At 41.6% G+C, this 17,366-nt stretch overlaps 1 protein-coding gene across 3 annotated transcripts; it reads right to left on the reverse strand.

Moving 5' to 3' along the window:
- Nucleotides 1-800: 800 nt before the first annotated feature.
- zfhx2 (zinc finger homeobox 2) lies at nt 801-17,319 on the reverse strand. 3 transcript variants are annotated; one of them, XM_008438411.3, is made up of 5 exons: nt 17,148-17,319; nt 13,447-13,614; nt 11,614-11,674; nt 6,741-10,867; nt 801-3,905 (listed from the first exon to the last, which is right to left on the reverse strand). In XM_008438411.3, the coding sequence occupies exons 1-5, from the start codon at nt 17,151-17,153 to the stop codon at nt 3,504-3,506; spliced, it is 4,764 nt and encodes a 1,587-aa protein (XP_008436633.1). In that variant the 5' UTR covers nt 17,154-17,319; the 3' UTR covers nt 801-3,503. The 3 variants fall into 3 exon arrangements, with proteins under 3 accessions (XP_008436633.1, XP_081457537.1, XP_081457538.1); XM_081601411.1 differs by lacking the exon at nt 17,148-17,319 and adding an exon at nt 16,535-16,836; XM_081601412.1 differs by lacking the exon at nt 17,148-17,319 and adding an exon at nt 16,179-16,498.
- Between the last annotated feature and the right edge of the window lie 47 nt (nt 17,320-17,366).

Here is a 17,366-nt window from a genome sequence, read left to right on the forward strand (position 1 = left end):
GTGACACAGGGTGTTCCTGTTAATAAACGTGATTATTTGGAACATAATCCGAAAATAAATGTTGATCTTTCTCAATTTTAAACAATTATATTGGTTCTTAGCAGTTTATTAATGTTACTAATATTGTTTATGTATTTATTTTTTTGCTATTGTTTTTACTGATAATGATCTCATACTCTAGCAGTACTGGTAAATATTTCGTCCAGTGCTTAGCATTTGTCCGACTGTAAGGGGACCACCACGTGTTATTTTATGAATCTTTTCATTTCCTGAAGTTACAACGTTTGCCCAGTAGGTGGCAGATTTATGGAGTGACGCACTCGAGTCCAATGAATGAATACAATCAAACACCCACAAGCTAGAAAGCAGCTGTTAAATAACTGGCCTCGACAGTGACCGCTAGGCAGGAAGAGGTTAAAAGGGTTTGCAACTCTGAAATTATTTACGTGTCGAGACCAACATTTAGCAAGCTGAATAATTCCTGTATATTAAAATAAAAGCTATTCTAAATATGTCACTTTTGAAAACAAAGTATTTTAGCATGCTTACCAGAAATTTTCTTACCAATTTAAAAAAAAAATAAAAAAATCACCCACTCTGGTTTCCCCAGAGGAAACCTGGACAATTCAAGAGATCTTTATAAAAATTTCAACTAACATGTTTGCATTGCAAAATATTAAATATATTTAAAACAGCATGTATGCAAATGAACATCTCCTGCTGTATTGATCTAACAGTACATGCACTACAGTTATCTTTTCAGCAGTAGGTTTGATGAAATCAGACCAACTTTGTTCGCATTGTTGTTCAACTGGTTTTATTTGTTTTTCTGTATAACAAAGAAAGCATAATGGAGACCAAACACAAAGGCAGGTACAAGTGAGGAGGAAAATTAAGCTTAATCATAAAATCTAACAATTCATAACAACACTGCCACTATTATTGTTCAAAATTCATAGGAATACCATACTCTTTCTGAGCAGAGCGGTGGCATTAAAAACCATTATGAATCCATAAGAATAAAACAAACAAAAACAAAAAAAAAACAGTGATGAGTAGTAATAATAAATTGTATAAGTAGTAGTACAGTTATAACAATAGTGATAATCAAAAGTGACAATGAAACATAAGGGAATATAAAGCAGATCTCCATAAAAACATCATCTAGTTTGGACAGTGCAACACCGTGTGTGTGTGTGTGTGTGCGCGCATATGTGTGAGTATATGTGTGTGTGTGTGTAATCCCAGTCTTGAGGTTCGAGCACACTAGTCCTTGCTTTACACACAAGATAGTTTCCAACAGAAGTACAAATTATTACTCATGGTTAAAAGGACATCATTCCCCTCTTTGTTTCACCGCTGCGGCGATGGCTGCGTTCGTCTCACATGTCTGTAGCTTGTGCAAAAATGGTGGACTAGTGCAAGTGTCAAGCTGTGGGATGTCCTTGTTTTTTTTTTGTTTTTTTTTACAGTTTGCATTAGGACCTCTCCTGCTCTCTGTCGACCTAAAGATTGCTTTTTGGTTTCTGAATGACAGAAAGCAAAGTGAGGATTACTTTGGAATATCAGTTTTTTTTTTATATATTTCTTTACAAAAAAAGTTCAGGTTTTAGTTTTGCATTTTTTTTTGTTAAAACTATTAATAGTAACATTAATATACAACTTAAACCGAAGGAAAACATCTTTAGTTTGTGTCCTTCAACACAGCACCATCTTATTAGCTCTCAGTGAATACATTTTCTGTTTCCTAATTTATTTCCTAGATTTGAGTACCCATAAACCACTAGATGATACCAATAACACCCAACTGTCTCCCTCATAGTGGGTTTCAAGAGTATAACATCCCATTTCACAGCACATACATGACCAGGATCACTTTCTGCTTTGAAACCAACAAAAAAAAGGAAAAAAAGAGGGGGAAACAGGCCTGCTTTCTCAATCTGACTGGATTGGCTTTTGACCTAAATAAAAATGTTTTGCCAGTTGTAATTGCTTCCCATCGTTGAACAAACACTCAAGAGAATAAAATGAGTATTTAAAAAAAACAAACAAAAAAAAAACTTTTACAGTATTCAAAAAGACAAAAAAGAAAGAAAAAAAAAGTTGGGAAATCAGTCCGAGTCTTGGTGCCAAATAGAGTTGAAATCAATTTACAAAGCTCCCCTGTTGGGTTTTTCCTTTTAAGGCTGCCATATTACCAACACACCAACAGGAGGTGTAAAACATTTAGATTTCCCAAGCAAGTCTGAAGAGTCACATTCCAAAAATGAGACACACAAACATTTAAGGAGGATGTAAAATTGACAAAAAACAAAACAGAATTTAATGTAAAAAAAAAAAACAAAAAAAAAAACTATTACAGTTCTTGGCCAAGAAAACGCTGAAAGATTTACAGGCAGAATTTCTTAACTCAAAGAATATCAGCTGTGACATTCAAAGAGACAGATCCCCTTGAATGGGTGTAAAAAGGTTGGGGGGAAAAAAAGCTCTTCATTGACAAGTCCTTTTTTTGTATATTACGCTCATAACCAAAGCATATTACAATTGATTAGCAAAAAAAAAAAAAAAAAAAAAATCCATTTCACGTGATTTATATTAAGGCATCCAACATGCATTAATGCATCTTTCCATAAAAAGACACCTGCATCAGAATGCTTAAAAACATCTCAAACAATGTAAAATGTCAAAGTGCGGTATGCCACAGATTCTACTTTTTTAAAAACCTTTTAGCTCAGTCTTTTTTTTTTCTTTAGATTGTCATGAAACTATGAACATGTTATTGTGGACAAGTTTGCAGCCCTACTCTCTCTTTCTCTCTATAGTACCTCATAAATCCCAAATGAGAAAACAAATAATTCTTGTAGCAACCAAAAAGCTGGCTATTACCAGCTTTTCCTCCTCTCCCAACAGCTCAGTCCAGTTGTGTGATGTCTAAGCAATCTTTGCCCGAGAAGAGGTGAAAAGTTGGCATGAGGGGGAAAAACAACAACTCCACAGGGAGAAAAAACAAAAAACAGGCAGTTATTTATGTGAGTATATCATGTCACCTCAAAAAAAGTGTTTATGGGCTCACCGTGGCCACTGCCAAAAAGTAGAAACACTTGTATCAGTCTTTAGGATAGAACAGCTCAAGCATCGTGAGTTGAGTGCCTTTACAAATTATAAGAAGTTAGTCAGTACATAACCACAGGGTCAGGATCAGAAATTGTTGCGGTAAGGTGTGAAAGAGTCAAGGAGACCTTTAGAGGGTTCGCACACTCATCAGGAAATCAGCTGAGAAAGTGACAAGCAGCATGGGGAAGAGAGTCTGCTCAGTTCATGATGTCAGGCCAAGTGACAGTCGAGCAAAGAGGAGCGGAGAAAAAGTGGGGAGTGGGTGAGAGGGAGGCGTAGCGAAAGATTACCTTTAGAGGATTAGTGCTCAAATGTGTTTATTAAAATCTGAGGAGCCCAAACGGGTCCAACAATTGTCAATGTGCAGACCATGCCTGATCTGAGTCTTTTTAACTGTTGCTGGTGGCCGTCGAGGGTGGCAACTCGATGACGATCTCCCCTTCGGAACCAGCTCCTGGGCTGGTCACAGCGGTGGAGAGAGAACCCTGTGAGCTGTTCTTGTTGACCAGGGCCGTGGGCTGGCCAAAGTTAGTGGTTCTCAAAGTGGCCAGGTGATGTGGGGAGAAGACGTGGGCCCTGGCGGCGGCCCGCGACTCGAAGGAGACATTGCAGGCATCGCAGTGGCCCGTCAGGGTTTCCTTCGGAGCGGGCTGGCCCGGCACCGGAGAGGCCGCGGGTTCGGTGATCGTTAGCTGAACGGGCTTGGGAAGGATGGGCCGATTGGCTTTCAGGGCGCTGTAGTGAAGGTAGCTTCCAGAGCTGGTGTCCACCTTCCCATCTGACAGGGGGTACTGCGGTTGGTCAAGGGAGACAAACATGGAGATAGGAAAAGACTCATTAAGATTGGAAGAAAGTATCAGGAATTATTACAGCAACCAAACGAAATAGGTTGCATTCACACCAGCCCTGTTCCTTCTGCTTTAATCAAACTCTAGTCTGTTTGCCTAGAAAGTCCGGTTTGTTTTGGGGAGGTATGGCTCGTGGTCTTTTGCCAAATATAATCTTCATCTTTGAAGTGGCCGAAAACGTCCACTTCTCAAGATTTTGTGAAACAGGAAGTTGTGCTCAGTGTCTATTTCAGAGGTTTAGGTGTTGTTTCCTTCAGTGGTTCTTGGTCCAGAACCACCAGAGATGCAGGGTGGCGGGGGGGACAGGATTTTTTCAAAAGGTTTAGATAATTTGACAAAGTGCGGTGATTAAGGAAACCGTACTAGCTGCAACTGTAAGCAAATGTTGCGATTTTTAGTCCCCAATCAAACAGGATATACCGGAATACCAGGTGTGAAAAGGCACTTTGACTCAGCTGGGTGGTCCAACATGAAAATGAACCCAAACAGACATGGAAAATTGTAGAATGAATAAAGCAGCCAACATTAAGCTTTTGGAAATCCCCAACCTCAAATCTAGGGAATTTGAGGTTGGGGATCTGTGATGTAAAGGTTTATTAAGGAAAAAGGGAGATCCAAATTGACTTGGCATTTTTTTTGTGGAATTACAGTCGAGGGCTTTGATTAATCCTGGATTGGGTTCAGTTGGTCATGTTCTTGGTCATTTACAGTATCCCCACCAAGGCCTTATTACCAGACATGTAGAATAAAGAGATCGGTTAAACACACCCTGTCTAACAGTATGATGTAGGCTGAAATATCTTCAAAAGCAACGCACCATGTCTGGATCTTCAGAAATTCATGAACAGATTAAAAATACTCCCTGAAAAGCAACAGTCTGGATAGGTTTACAAGGTCATTTCTAACGCTCTAGTTCTCCAGCCAGCCACAGTTGGAGCCATTATCTACAAATGAAGATATCATGGCCCAGTGGTAAACTTTCCCAGGAGTGGCCAACCTATCAAATTACACCAGGAGAACATGGATGACTCATTCAGAAGTTCACAAGACACAGAACATCTCCAGGCCTACAAATCTCACTTATGGTCCTTATTAATGAGTCGACATTTAGTGACTTGGATCCCAGGGGAAACTAAAACTGCTGATAAAACAAGCCCTTCTTCTCATGTGCTGAAAAGCATTTTGAGTATCCCTAAGAGTTATTATATATTCTCTGGACAAAAGAGGAATTTTTTTGGAAGGTGTTTGATAAGTTGGTGGCACTTTGCTGATTCAACACCTGGTCTAGCAGCTGTAATTAATGGGATAATGCATTCTGCTCTTTACTAGAAAATCCTGAAGGTGATTGTTCAGCTTTCAATTCGGGGCCTTAAAGGCACAAGCACTTTAATTATACAGGGCACCAGCAAGTTTACCTCTAAATTGCTAAATAAAATAAACACTTTTTCTGAGTGGTTTAGTCACAGTTTGGAGTTCAATCTTATTGAAATGATTTGGCATGATCTTTTACAAACTATTTGCAAAGTATGGAGGATGGATCCTGCCAAAATTGGCAAAAGATATTAATATTAATGGCTTGATGATTAATGTGCCAAACATAGCAGCCCTGCTACCCCCCAAAAAATCCTAACTTATTAGATTACTGCACAGCAATTATTTTCAATGGTATTGATTTCAAATTACCAGTATTTAATTTCCTGTTTTATTTCCAGTCTTGTTTTATTAGATTCCTTTATTTCATTATTTTATTATATTCAGTTTTTAATAATTATTTTTTATTTACCGTCACATTACTTTCCTACAAAAAGAAAAAAGAATGAATAAGAGGAACATAAACAGTAAATAAACAAAGGAGAAAAGAGGGTAGAAAATACAAAGAGAAAATAAATCACGGCATGATAAAAAAGGGACAGTAAATTAAAAATTTTTTTAAAAAATTAGAAGAAACAAAATGCATGAAATAAAATGTGATGTAATTAAAAGAAATTGCATTAAAATAAAAAGAATGGGAAGATTAGAAGTAAGATAAAAGTAGAAATAATGTTGCATAATAATTTATGTTGCACTGTATAAATCAGTTAAATTGGAGAAGTTAATATTTTTCATTGCAAGTATATATATAGAGTATATCTAGCATATTACTCTATCAAGCCATTTATTTCTTTCTAGGATCAGGATCAGTCCACCATACTAATTTAGCTAAATTACAAAAAGTGGGCCAAACTCCCCATTCAATAAAAAAAAAAAAAAAAAGATTAATTCACATGGCAATATTGGCACTAGTGAATCTATTGAGGGTTCACAGAATTGTACACAGATGTTCAGACTGCCTTGAATAGCTTTTTTTTTACCTTAGTAAATAAAATCATAATTTGAGAACTGTATTTTTTATTCACCTAATCTTAAAAATTGTACAATGATCTAAAAGTAATGATTGTAAAAAAATCATTACAATCATGATTGTAATTATAGTGCTGTGCTTTCTCACAGCACTATAATTAGATCCTACGTGGATTAGAGAAACTTCAAGTTTTTACATATTTACTGAAGATGTGAAGAATACCTCACAAATATTATAAAAAGGACCAAAAATCAAAATTGAATGTGACCAGAGTACTACAGTTTCACATCAAAACACCCATTTTTGTTAAGATTATTGCTGTAGGAGGAGCGATAACTGCTAGCGCAAAAATATTTATCTTTTTTGTTTGTCTTAAAAACGGAGTAATACGTACAGGAAAGTAGCAACGAGACAAATATGTCAAGCTGGCAACGTACCATTTTTTCCTGCTGCAGCCTCCAGCGCTTCTCCTTGGCTCTGGTATTCTGGAACCAAATCTGCACCACCTTGAGAGGCAAGTTGAGCTCTGTGCCGATCGCTTCGCACTCCATAGCATTGGGGTGGGCACAGGTTTCATAGCATGACTGCAAGATGGACAGCTGAAGGCAGGACAGGTGGGTGCGTGGCCTGCGGCTGGCAGAGTGGGACAGAAAGCTGCTTTCCGTTGGACTGGACTTCACGATGATCGGTGTGGACGGGCTCCCCGCTTTAGCGGAACCGGGTGTGTTTGGGCTGACCGGTGCGATGCTAGGGGTGGGAGGAGGGGGGATGGTACGGGGCGGTGTGTGTGTTGGAAGCGCCAGTTGTTCTCTTGACAGAGTGTTGATCTTTATGGGGACTTTGGGGGTCCAGTAGTTGAGACCGTTTTGTTTTGGTGGCACTAGAGTGGAGACTGGAGGCCTGTTGTTGATGGGAGTTGTGGCCAGCTTTGGTACCATGCGGTTAGCCATGCCCGGTCTGATCAACATTTCACTGTCATCCTCCTTTTCCTCGTCGGTTTTTTCTTCTTCACTTTCCTCTTCTTGTTTCTGGATGGGCCGTGGGGCAATTGGAACTGGTTCCTTGGGTGGGGGATAGAGGACGGGGGTAGGGACTTTGGATGAAACTTTCAACATACTGACATTGCTGCTGGCTTCAAGCTTGGTCTTTGGCACTGCAGTAACACTGCTGCTCACAGGAGACCCTGCAGTGGGGTAAGCTACCTCCTTGGGCTTGATGGGAACTGGGATCACTTTCTTCACCAAGGCCGTTTTTGCCAGCTCTTTCTCCGGCTCTTTTTCTGTCTTTATAAGTGTCCGAACAATTGGAGTAGCTGGGATGCCCCCGGCGTTATTTGTAGCAGTCTTGTTTGAGAATATGGGTTTAGAAAGAGGCCATGTGAATTTGATGAGAGGTTTTCCAACGGCAGCCAAAGTGCCGTCGCTGATGAACCGGACCTCGCCTTTCCTTTCCCTCGCCCTCATGTTCTGGAACCAGATCTGAACGACCTTTTTTGGGAGATGAACCCACTCAGCGATCTGTTCAAACTCATGCTTCCCAGGATTAGGGTCTTTGAAATAGCAGCCATACAGAATGTCAAGCTGTTCAGCTTGAATGATGGTCCTGGAGCGGCGCATGTCCCGGTACCTTTTTCCTTTGGACTTCCTCTCTTGCAGCTCGGTCTCTTTCTCCCGGTCTCTCTCCACTTTCACAAAAGTGGCGTTTGTCTTGTCATCTGCTCTCATATAAATGTTCGACTTTGTCATGTTGCCGCAGTTGACCAGATTTATTGGGCTATTGGATGAAGGCATGGCAGTCCCGGGTTCTGGTTTAACCTGGACAACCACCATGCCTTTGGATGTGGGCCGCAGGCCAAGTCCATCCAACAGCTGTCCCTTCTGTACTGATATTTTGTCGACAGATGAGGAGGACGAAGCATACTTGGAGTTGTTTTTCCCTATGCTGAGATCCAGCGCAGATTCGGAATCATCTCCGTTGGACAGGTAGTGAGAGGTTTGGTTGTGGGAGGAGAGAGTCTGCGAGAGTAAAGAGCCAGGAAAGCGAGAGATTGTTGGGGAGTTTGGAAAGACCGATATTTTGCTTCCATCACTTGCCATTGAGGAAGCAAGGGAGAGAACATAAGGGCTGAGGAACTGCGTAGAAAATGGAGAAATGGACAAAGGGACAGAGTGCAGAGCACCGGGGGGAATCTCAGTATGGTCCATCGCTACGGATTGCGCACTCGGAGGATCACCTTGAGCCTCCAACTCCAGATCCACATCCGGGTCCTGTCTTTCCTTCTTTGACTCCACCTCGTCTCGCTCAAAATCGCCTTTGCGCTTTTTCTTCTTAGCCCTCTGAGCTCCTCCACCCTCGTCATCTTCGTACTCGTCCTCTGCATCGGAGAGGAACACAGTTGTGGAGCGCAGCACCTTTCCTCCAGCTGTGCCCTTGTCGCCGTGCATCTCCCGCTGTGCTTCGTCCTTAGCAGGACTTTCAGGACCTTCTCTGAGCAATTCGTTTTGGCTTTCCTCATCAGAAACAATGACAGAAGTGTACATTTCGGTTTCTGAGTCAGACGTTAGAGCGGACTCTCCACGTTCCTCTTTTCCTGCGTCCCTCCTCTTGCATTTCTCTCTCGTGCCAGACAAATCCATGACCTGACTACTTGAAGCTTCAGCATCGTCGTCACCTTCTGCGATAATGAGAGAGTTTTCCTCGTCGTCATAGTCGTTATCAGATCCTTGACTGTGTCTTGTAAATCCATCCATGTGTTTCAGCTCTGCTCTCCGTCTCTGCTTTGTCTGGCGGGCGTGGCTTAACCACCTCCGCACCTCCTCCTCTGAAAGCCCCACCTCTCTACCTAGTGCTTCACAGTCCTCATGAGGAGGACTTGCAGCATCCGCCTCACTACGGGACTCAAAGAATGCCCACAGAACCTCGGACTGGAACTCTGACAGTACAGGAAGGTCTAAATGATTGGCCTCTGCTGCGTTACAACGAAGATTAGTTTGGCTGGTGGTTAAGGCATTGGTATTCGGGCTGGATTTTGGTGAATCACAAGGGGTGGTACCAGATTGAGATTTCTGAGGGGTGGAATCAGGGCTGAGTGTAAGGTCTAAGTTCACTGGACTGAGGCTGGCCACAGATGCTGAAGGCGAGAGGTTGTTATTGCGGAGGCTCTTGCCTGTGCCTGCCCGGGAGTGATTCAGGCAATTTTCTTTATCACCTTTCGGATTCAACTGATCTGTAGAGCCATCTCCGTCTGTTGTGCTATCTTGATGTTCTTTCACCTTGTCCTCGTTGCCGTCAACCTTCCCTTTGTCTTCTCCGTCTGCACACTGTGCAGATTCATCAATGGTTTCTCCTTCAGGTCTGTCTCCCTTGGCGTTCTCCGAAGTCCCGTTGTCCCCGTTCTTGATCTGATCCGAGGACTTTTCGTCGCTGCTCTGCCTCTCTTGCCCTTGCTCTTCCTGAGGGGGCTGCATGTGAGTTGAAACAACCGATGAGGGCCACTGGTTCTGTAAGCTGTTAAGTCTTTGGGTTAGTAGGGCTTGCTGGGCTGGGTTGAGGCCTACGAATGGCACGCACTGCGTGAGGAGCTGTCCTTGCTGGTTGTCTTGATGCTGCTGAGTTTGGGCTTGGAGCCCATTTAAGATCAGGGGCATGACCATGTGAGGCTGAGGCACGAGCTGAGGTGTAGCGGTACCGGGTGCGGCGCCCGCTGCGAACAGCGACGGGAGGATGGAATGCGACAGGGTGCTGGGAGTTGACGTGAGGAGGGTGAGAAAGGCAGAGACTGCCTGAGCGGAGGCCACCGGGGACGTGAGGAGGGAGGGAGCCACTTGTGAACCTGCAATCTGCTCTCCATCCTTCGCGCCGCCCACCATCACTGTCGCAGGAGCAGCACAGTTGCTGGTGGTGCCCAAGGAGCTGCCTCTGCTTTCAGAGGTCGTAACTATCGAGTTCGGAGCGCTGGCGTTGCTACTTCTCGAACTGGCAGCAGGTACTGCACCGTTTGAAACCATGCCAGCATTTCTGCTGCGGGTCTGATGCAAAACAGATTTCATATGGCTCTCAAGGGTGATGGCGTGATTGTAGGAGACTCGACACACAGCACACTGGTAGGGTTTGTTCGATATGTACGGGCGAGACAGACCCGCAACTGAGGGAGGCTGGGTAGAGCCTTCTGCACCTTGCTTTGCAGCGCCTGAGGTCATCCTCTGAATGTGGGATGCAGAGGTATAATGAACACTCAAGGCAGTCCTGTTGGAGAAACTTTCCAAGCAGGCATTGCATTTGAATGACCGGGTGCTTTTTTCAGCTGGAACGCTGTTTTTACCAACTGACTTTTCACTCGTGCCTGGTATTTCTGAGTTTTCAGTTGCATTTTGCAGTTTGGCTTCTGGGAGCAAGTTTCCCTCCTCTTCTAAAACCACTTCAGCGTCACCTCCCTCCCGTTCCATTATGCTTTCCTCCTCCATCTCTTTGTCAGCAAGGGTCTGGCTAGCGTCTGAACACTCTGTAGATTGGCAGGGGTCTGAATGGGTTTCTTCAGTGGACATCAGTTGTGAAAATTCAGCATCTAGGGGAGAAAAAAAACAAACTTAACTTTCATGTTTTTGGATATACATCAACAAAATCAATTCTAATTTGTTGCTAACCCCATTTCTTATATTTCATATTTTTAACATTTAAAAATAATAAACACCTAGTTTCAAGACTTGAACAAACCCAGATAATGGAACCATGAATTTTGCTCCTGAGCAAGTTCTGAAGGAGAACATCTGGGCATCGGATGGTCAACTAAAGCTAAAGTGAAATCGGGTTTTGCAGTAGAGAATGTTTTGGCGTGGCTACTCAAAGTTTAGACTTACAATTGATTCAGAAGAGGTGTGATGATCTTCTTGAAAACCCTCCAATGTGATTAAATTAAATGTATTTTTTGCCAAGAAGAGTGGGGCAAAGTTTCACTAATGCAAAGTAAAAGGCTCAATGCCAGCATTAACAAATGTTTCAAGGGCCAAGAGAGGAAAAAACAGTTTGTTTTTCACATATGTTGGTCTGGAGGTTGTTTTTTTTTTCTTATGCGATAGTCATTTGAAAACGGCCTTTTGTTGTCATGTCAACTTTTATATCAAGATTTGAATCTGAAATTTAACTATGACACAAAAAAAGCAAAACCAATGTATGGACAAATACTTTCCACAGCGCTACAGGATCCATATTTACTAGTCTGGGAATCCACCCAGTTAGTTTAAAATGCCCACATAGATGAATATGTCATATCCATTTATGGTTTAACCAAGTGTAAGTATTCCCAACACTCACCTGTGGTCTCCTGAACACCTCTGCAATCTTCTGCTCCACTCGCAGCCTGTTTCAAAACAGCCTGTAAAAAGAGAAGGAGTCGTTCAGCTGAATTCCCATCACAAACTTGACTCTGCAGTGGCTCTTGCCAGATGAGCCGAATGTCATTATGTAGCACATTTGGGCGTGACTCAAGCAAGTGTGGTTATATTACACATAGCAAGCCTGGCTAGTCTTTAATTTGCAAATTACTCCGAGAGCATACCCCGTCTTTAATAGATCCACCAATACAAACTCGCCGTCTCCCCAACACTTCACAAAAAGTGTTTTCTTTAAAGTTTTCTTTTTTGTGAGGTGGCTCATTATTCCCAATGTGGTGTCTCCATAAACACTTTAAAACTTAGTCTATTGTTGTTCTAATAATAAACCGTGTTCACCTAGAGCTGCCAAATCCTATTAGTATATTAACACATTTTGTATTGCATTATTTATTCCTCTAGTTAATTGTCTCTAACGACTACTTTAGAGACAACTTTAACAAGTATTTCATTGCTAATTGTGAGTTATAAGCATTAACCAAAGGGTAATTTTAAGATTAAGAAAATTAAGCCACTTCGGTCCAATTTAAAGTCTAAGTTACAAGGCTTACGCACATTTCACTGACTCAAATTAAAAACTTCTTAACCAATGTTTTAAGAGCATTATGAACGAGATTTAAGACCTATCATGACAGAAATGTACAAAAGAAAGTCACTAATAAATTAATTGTATGGGTTGGCAACAGCAATGAGCCAACAGCTAAGACAAACATTATCCAGCAAACTGGCAATACATTTTCACTTAGCCATGATAAACATAATAGATAGCTAGCTTTACCTTTGTCACCATGTTAGCTACTCTTGCTGGTTAGCTAGCTAGCTGTATTAATATAGCTAGCTATCTATTAAGGTAGCTAGCACAGGTATATTAGCAGCTAGTTACTGTAGCCGCAACCACCCCGAGTCACACAAAGCAGTGAAGATGTCTGCATGTGACTCAAGTTTTGCGTAACAGTAAAGTCTCATGAGAAAAAAAAAAAAGAAAACTGCACAGATTATGATTAAATAGCTCTGTCACAACAAAATGTAAGAACCCCGACTAACATATTTAAAGCCAACTTATTTTAAAATTAACTTAAGACATCCTAGGGCTTTCATTTTAAATACTTTAAGACTTTAAGGCACGAGTTAGCACCCAGAGTTAAAGCCTGGCGATTTAACCATCATCTCTCAAGGTTGTACTACAAACATGCTTTTGACTACAAACATGGTTCAAAAACATTCCATCCTGGGAAGATAAGAAAGTGTCAATTAGCCCCTAAACGATGTCTTTAAACCTGCTTTGATGAGGCCCAACAACTCCTTGAAAGACTAAATGGCAGCAGGAATTGCTTCTCTAAAGTTACTGCTGATGTCTTTCCACCTTGGCCTTGTGTAAATGGACACAAGACTTCAAGACTACTAAACCGCCAAAGCTCCTGCTTTTACAGGAAACATTGTCCCACATGGTGATGATTAGTTAATGAAGTGCTTTAATTAGATGCGTCGGGCTGCAACTTTTCTGCTTAATCCAAATAGAAGCAGCAAGGCTTTTGATTTTATTTTTGTTTAATAACAGGATCATTTTCAATTTGTAGTAGGTTTTTTTTGTACACCTGATGTTATATCTATAGGACCCAGATCTTTTACTTTCTTCCTTCCACTGGCTGTAATTATTGGGTTAAGCAATGTAATTAGAAAGCAAGTCAAAAAAAAAAATGAGTCAAGCCATCGATTATGACATTTGTAATGCAAGATATTGTGAGTAGTCACTTACCAAACTCACAATGTCCAGCAGTCTGTCCACACACGATGGAAGTACACTGTGTTGCTCAGTGAGATGTAGAGACAAGGAAAATCTGTCAGGCTGCCCTTGTTGGCACAGCGGGCACAGCCACTTTGCAACTCCATTCCTTTCACTGCACACCGTCTCTCCAGGCTCCTCCTGACAGATACAAATGAATGTCAGTGAATCACGCTCCTCCTTCTAAAAATACTTTAGCGCACTTGTTGGTTAAGTCTCGTGGCAGGCCAGTTAATAGCTGCTTGATACTGGGGTAATTTCATCAAAGACTCTGAGAATGATTATTGTTTATGCTCCCCCACGGCTCGTTTCCTGGAACGCATTTCAACTCTTGAGACAACAAACTTTGAATGCAAATGGAAATACATTATTTTTCCAGCTGATAATTTTCCCCTCTAAATAAAAAGGCATTAAACCATCCGAAGAGTCAAATCAATTGACCTCGTCTAACCATGTTAATCCATAAGAAGGGAGTCATTTTGGAGTTTTTTTTAGTTAAAATACAAACTAATCTCAGATCAGCATTATATTATTTATTCCACCTTTACATCAAATCTTTAACCACACGAGTAGGCAAAAGTTACTCCTTTAAATCCACTAACATGTTCTCTCCTGCGACTTAAACTACTTTCAATTAGATGCTGAAGTGTCAGGGTAGCAGTGCTGCCCCGACTTGTTGCTCTGTACTGCCAGCCATCTGGCTGAAACATGGATACTTTGGCCTTGTTTTCAAGAAAAAAAATGCTTTCAATCACACACACACACACACACACACAAATAAACAAATCAGTGTGTGGAAACTAAAAAGAGCGCCCGCTATCCATCAAATTAAGTTAAAGTTGTTCTCTGGTCTGATATAAGCAGACAACTACCAAGCTACCCAACAAAGTATTCTGTTGAATTAGCCAGTATTAGCGTGTTATACTGGAGTTTCTCTACAAAGCATTGAATCAAAAAGTATAAAAAATAAAATATGGATTCTTCAAAATAAGCACCTAAAGATGGCTAATTTTAGAGATGGACTACTCTCCAATACTGATTAGATATATTAAAAATAAATAAAACGCATGATGTTCGAGCAAGGTTCATGCCACCATTTGTCCTCCAATCATCTGGTTGGTTATTAGGCAGCTGGCTGCTCCGCCCCCTTTGGCTTTGTTTGCAACATTTTCAATAAACATATCCAGATTGTCATTTCAATTTTATTTTACTTCTAACAACAGAGCCAAAAGCATATTGCTGAAGCTTTGCTCAGCCAAATGTATGTGAATAATAATAATTTAAAAAATAAGTTAGCTAATGTTTTCAAGAAGGTTTGCATCAAACAATGAATATAAAAATAGTCCCGACGAGCTCCGGTTTCTGCTAAAAATGGCACGGAATAGTTCATTTTAGCATGCAGCTATAATGTTGACTTGTAAAGAAGAATAAAATCTTAATGTTGTTCCTCCACTTAAAGAAGTCGGTTAACTGACTTGTAAAATTCAAGTGTTTACAAATTGGAATTTGTTCAAATCACTAAATATTGTTTGTTGATTTGTGGCAATATTAAAAAAAAAGGCAACAGCTCTTGTGATGCCGGGGTAGTCAACACGTTGTACAAGTTTAAGTGTAAATTGAAAGACAAAAACACCCTGTTGTTTTCAGCTTTTAAAACACTGAATCTTAATTTTCTTTTACTTAAACACCTGTCGTTGGCACCATGTCTACTTTTCACATTCAGAAGGAAGCATTTGTCTTGAAAATAACTCTTGAAAACTTTGCTAATTGGTTAGTTAAAGAAACCAGGTTGTAACACTGTTTTTTTTTTTCCCTACCAGAACTGTAGAAATAATTGCTTCTCTCTTTTTAATAAAATCTCTTAGATTGCAGTATGTAAATTTGTCTCTCATTCGTTTTCCTATATAAGGTTATGATAGCATGGGATCGTCAGATTGGCCGATGTGTTTATGGGAGGTTCCCCTTTTATTTGTTTGCCACAACCTGCTCAAATTTCACATTGTGATGCAAGAACCCATCTATATAATGAGGTTCCCACATGGAAGAGCTAATGTTTTATTCCTCTTTTAATTCAAACTAAATCCAGGCTAATCTCAGAGCACATGTGCACAAACCTGTACTACAAAAAAGGAGAACAAACAAGGCAAAAAAAAAAAAAGAAATGCAAATTATGCCATGCAGCACCACTTCTGACAGATGCCACAAAAACACTGGGCCGTTTATTTTCAGATCTCGTTGCTTCAATTCAACAGCATGCATTTGTATTCGCTAAAAATAATAATAAGAAAAGACATCCAGCAGTATGCATTTCAAGAAAACCGTAGATGCATTTTTCTGCTAGCATTAATAAACACAGATGCAGCCAAAAACGCAACCCGTGCCTGGGAGGAAAAATACCAACACAGCTACCACCTTACTTCCTACTCATGCCAATTAGCAAGCTAGCGGGGATATGTGATCGGATACTATTTCGATGAGCCTACCCCTGCATTGTGTACATCGCATTTAATACCCCGTGACACATTTAACAATAAAGACCACAACGTAGCAGCTTTTTGGGTCTCTCTGCCTTAAGGAGGCTAATTAATGAGCAGTCTAATTAGCTATGCCGACCGAATCAATTAGCTAGCAAGCTAGGCTGTGAAGCCCCCCTGCAACGTCGCATTACAGTGCTGCTTGGAAATGCTCGTTAGCCGTTAGTTTACCAAAAAATAATCCTGCGGCGACGGACACACTTCTCTGAAACTGCGAAAAAAGACGAGGAAAGCCTCAGCATAATCTCCAATCGGCTCTCAGTTTGGGCTGGGCCGTCGTTAAATTAATAAACAAAAGAGCCGGAGCTGTTAACAGCCGTGTCACTTCGCTAGCTAGCCTGTTAGCAGGCGCTGATAATTAACCGTTGCTCAAACTGCCTCCAACTGGGTGCTCTCCACTCCCTGGAAACAAACTCTGTCCGGGCCAGGTGGGAGCTGGAAAACATCGATCGAGTTAACCCGTGCCATAAAAAAAAAAAAAAAATCTCTTACTAAACTTCGGATTTAAAAAAAAGAAAAACAACAACCTCGGCCTCTGGTTATTTCCTTCCCCCTCTGATTGTGGGCTGCCAATCGGGCATCTAGGGTTGCACCGCCCGCCGCCTGCTGCTCAGCAGAGTAAATGGAGGCCTAGCCCGACTAAAGCCATTTAATTAATGAACGTGGGCTCCGCTTACAGATGTGTTGGGAACACTCGAACCCCCTCCTCCCTCGCCGCCCAGTTAGACCCCCTATTTAACTGCGTCCTAGCGCTCGTATCCACACCTTAAACACTTTCGGTGCAACACATGGGCATTTTAAACTCTTATTTAAACAGCTCCCAACACGTAATTGGCGAGAGAATTAAACGATACACACAAAAAAAAGCTACTTGAAAGCGGAGTACGTGCGTCGCGTTCGCCTCGACGATGGGGGTGGTGCAGGGAGAGCAGGCGAAACAGAGACGGAGGGGGCAGAAAAAAAAGTTTGGGATTTAATGTAGGATTTCTATTATGGATCGGATTAGTATCGGGGCACGATCCGTCGTTTTACTCGCTCGTCTAACAGTCGCAGGCCACTCTCCGCGTTCGAACGGGCGCAATTAACCGACCGCGAATCTCGTTTAATTAAGTTCGGAGCAATTAGCTAATGCGTTTTTACCTGCATGGTCGCCGCTCCAACACGCACACACGCTTCCTCTGTGGATCCTCACAAGTGAAAAGTTTTCTTGCCTGCCCTCCCTCCCTCTCTCGCTCTCTCTCTGCTCTCCTCTGTTCTCCCCCTCCCTTCATTCGCCCTCTCTCCTTCCCCTCTTCCCTCTAGTAAACAGACCACAGCTCCCCCCAAGGCTGATTGCTGACATTCAGAGGGCACATGCGT

The sequence above is a fragment of the Poecilia reticulata genome, chromosome 20 (assembly GCF_904066995.2).
Source record: "Poecilia reticulata chromosome 20, P_reticulata-male-v2, whole genome shotgun sequence".
In the NCBI taxonomy this organism is placed as follows: domain Eukaryota; kingdom Metazoa; phylum Chordata; class Actinopteri; order Cyprinodontiformes; family Poeciliidae; genus Poecilia; species Poecilia reticulata.

What these genes read in the sequence shown, in the direction of transcription:
- zfhx2 (XM_008438411.3), bottom strand. An exon ending in TGCTGGACATTGTGAGTTTG is followed by an intron (nt 11,675 to 13,446) that starts GTAAGTGACTAC and finishes CTCTTTTTACAG; the next exon opens with GCTGTTTTGAAACAGGCTGC. An exon ending in GGCTGCAGCAGGAAAAAATG is followed by an intron (nt 3,906 to 6,740) that starts GTACGTTGCCAG and finishes GACCAACCGCAG; the next exon opens with TACCCCCTGTCAGATGGGAA.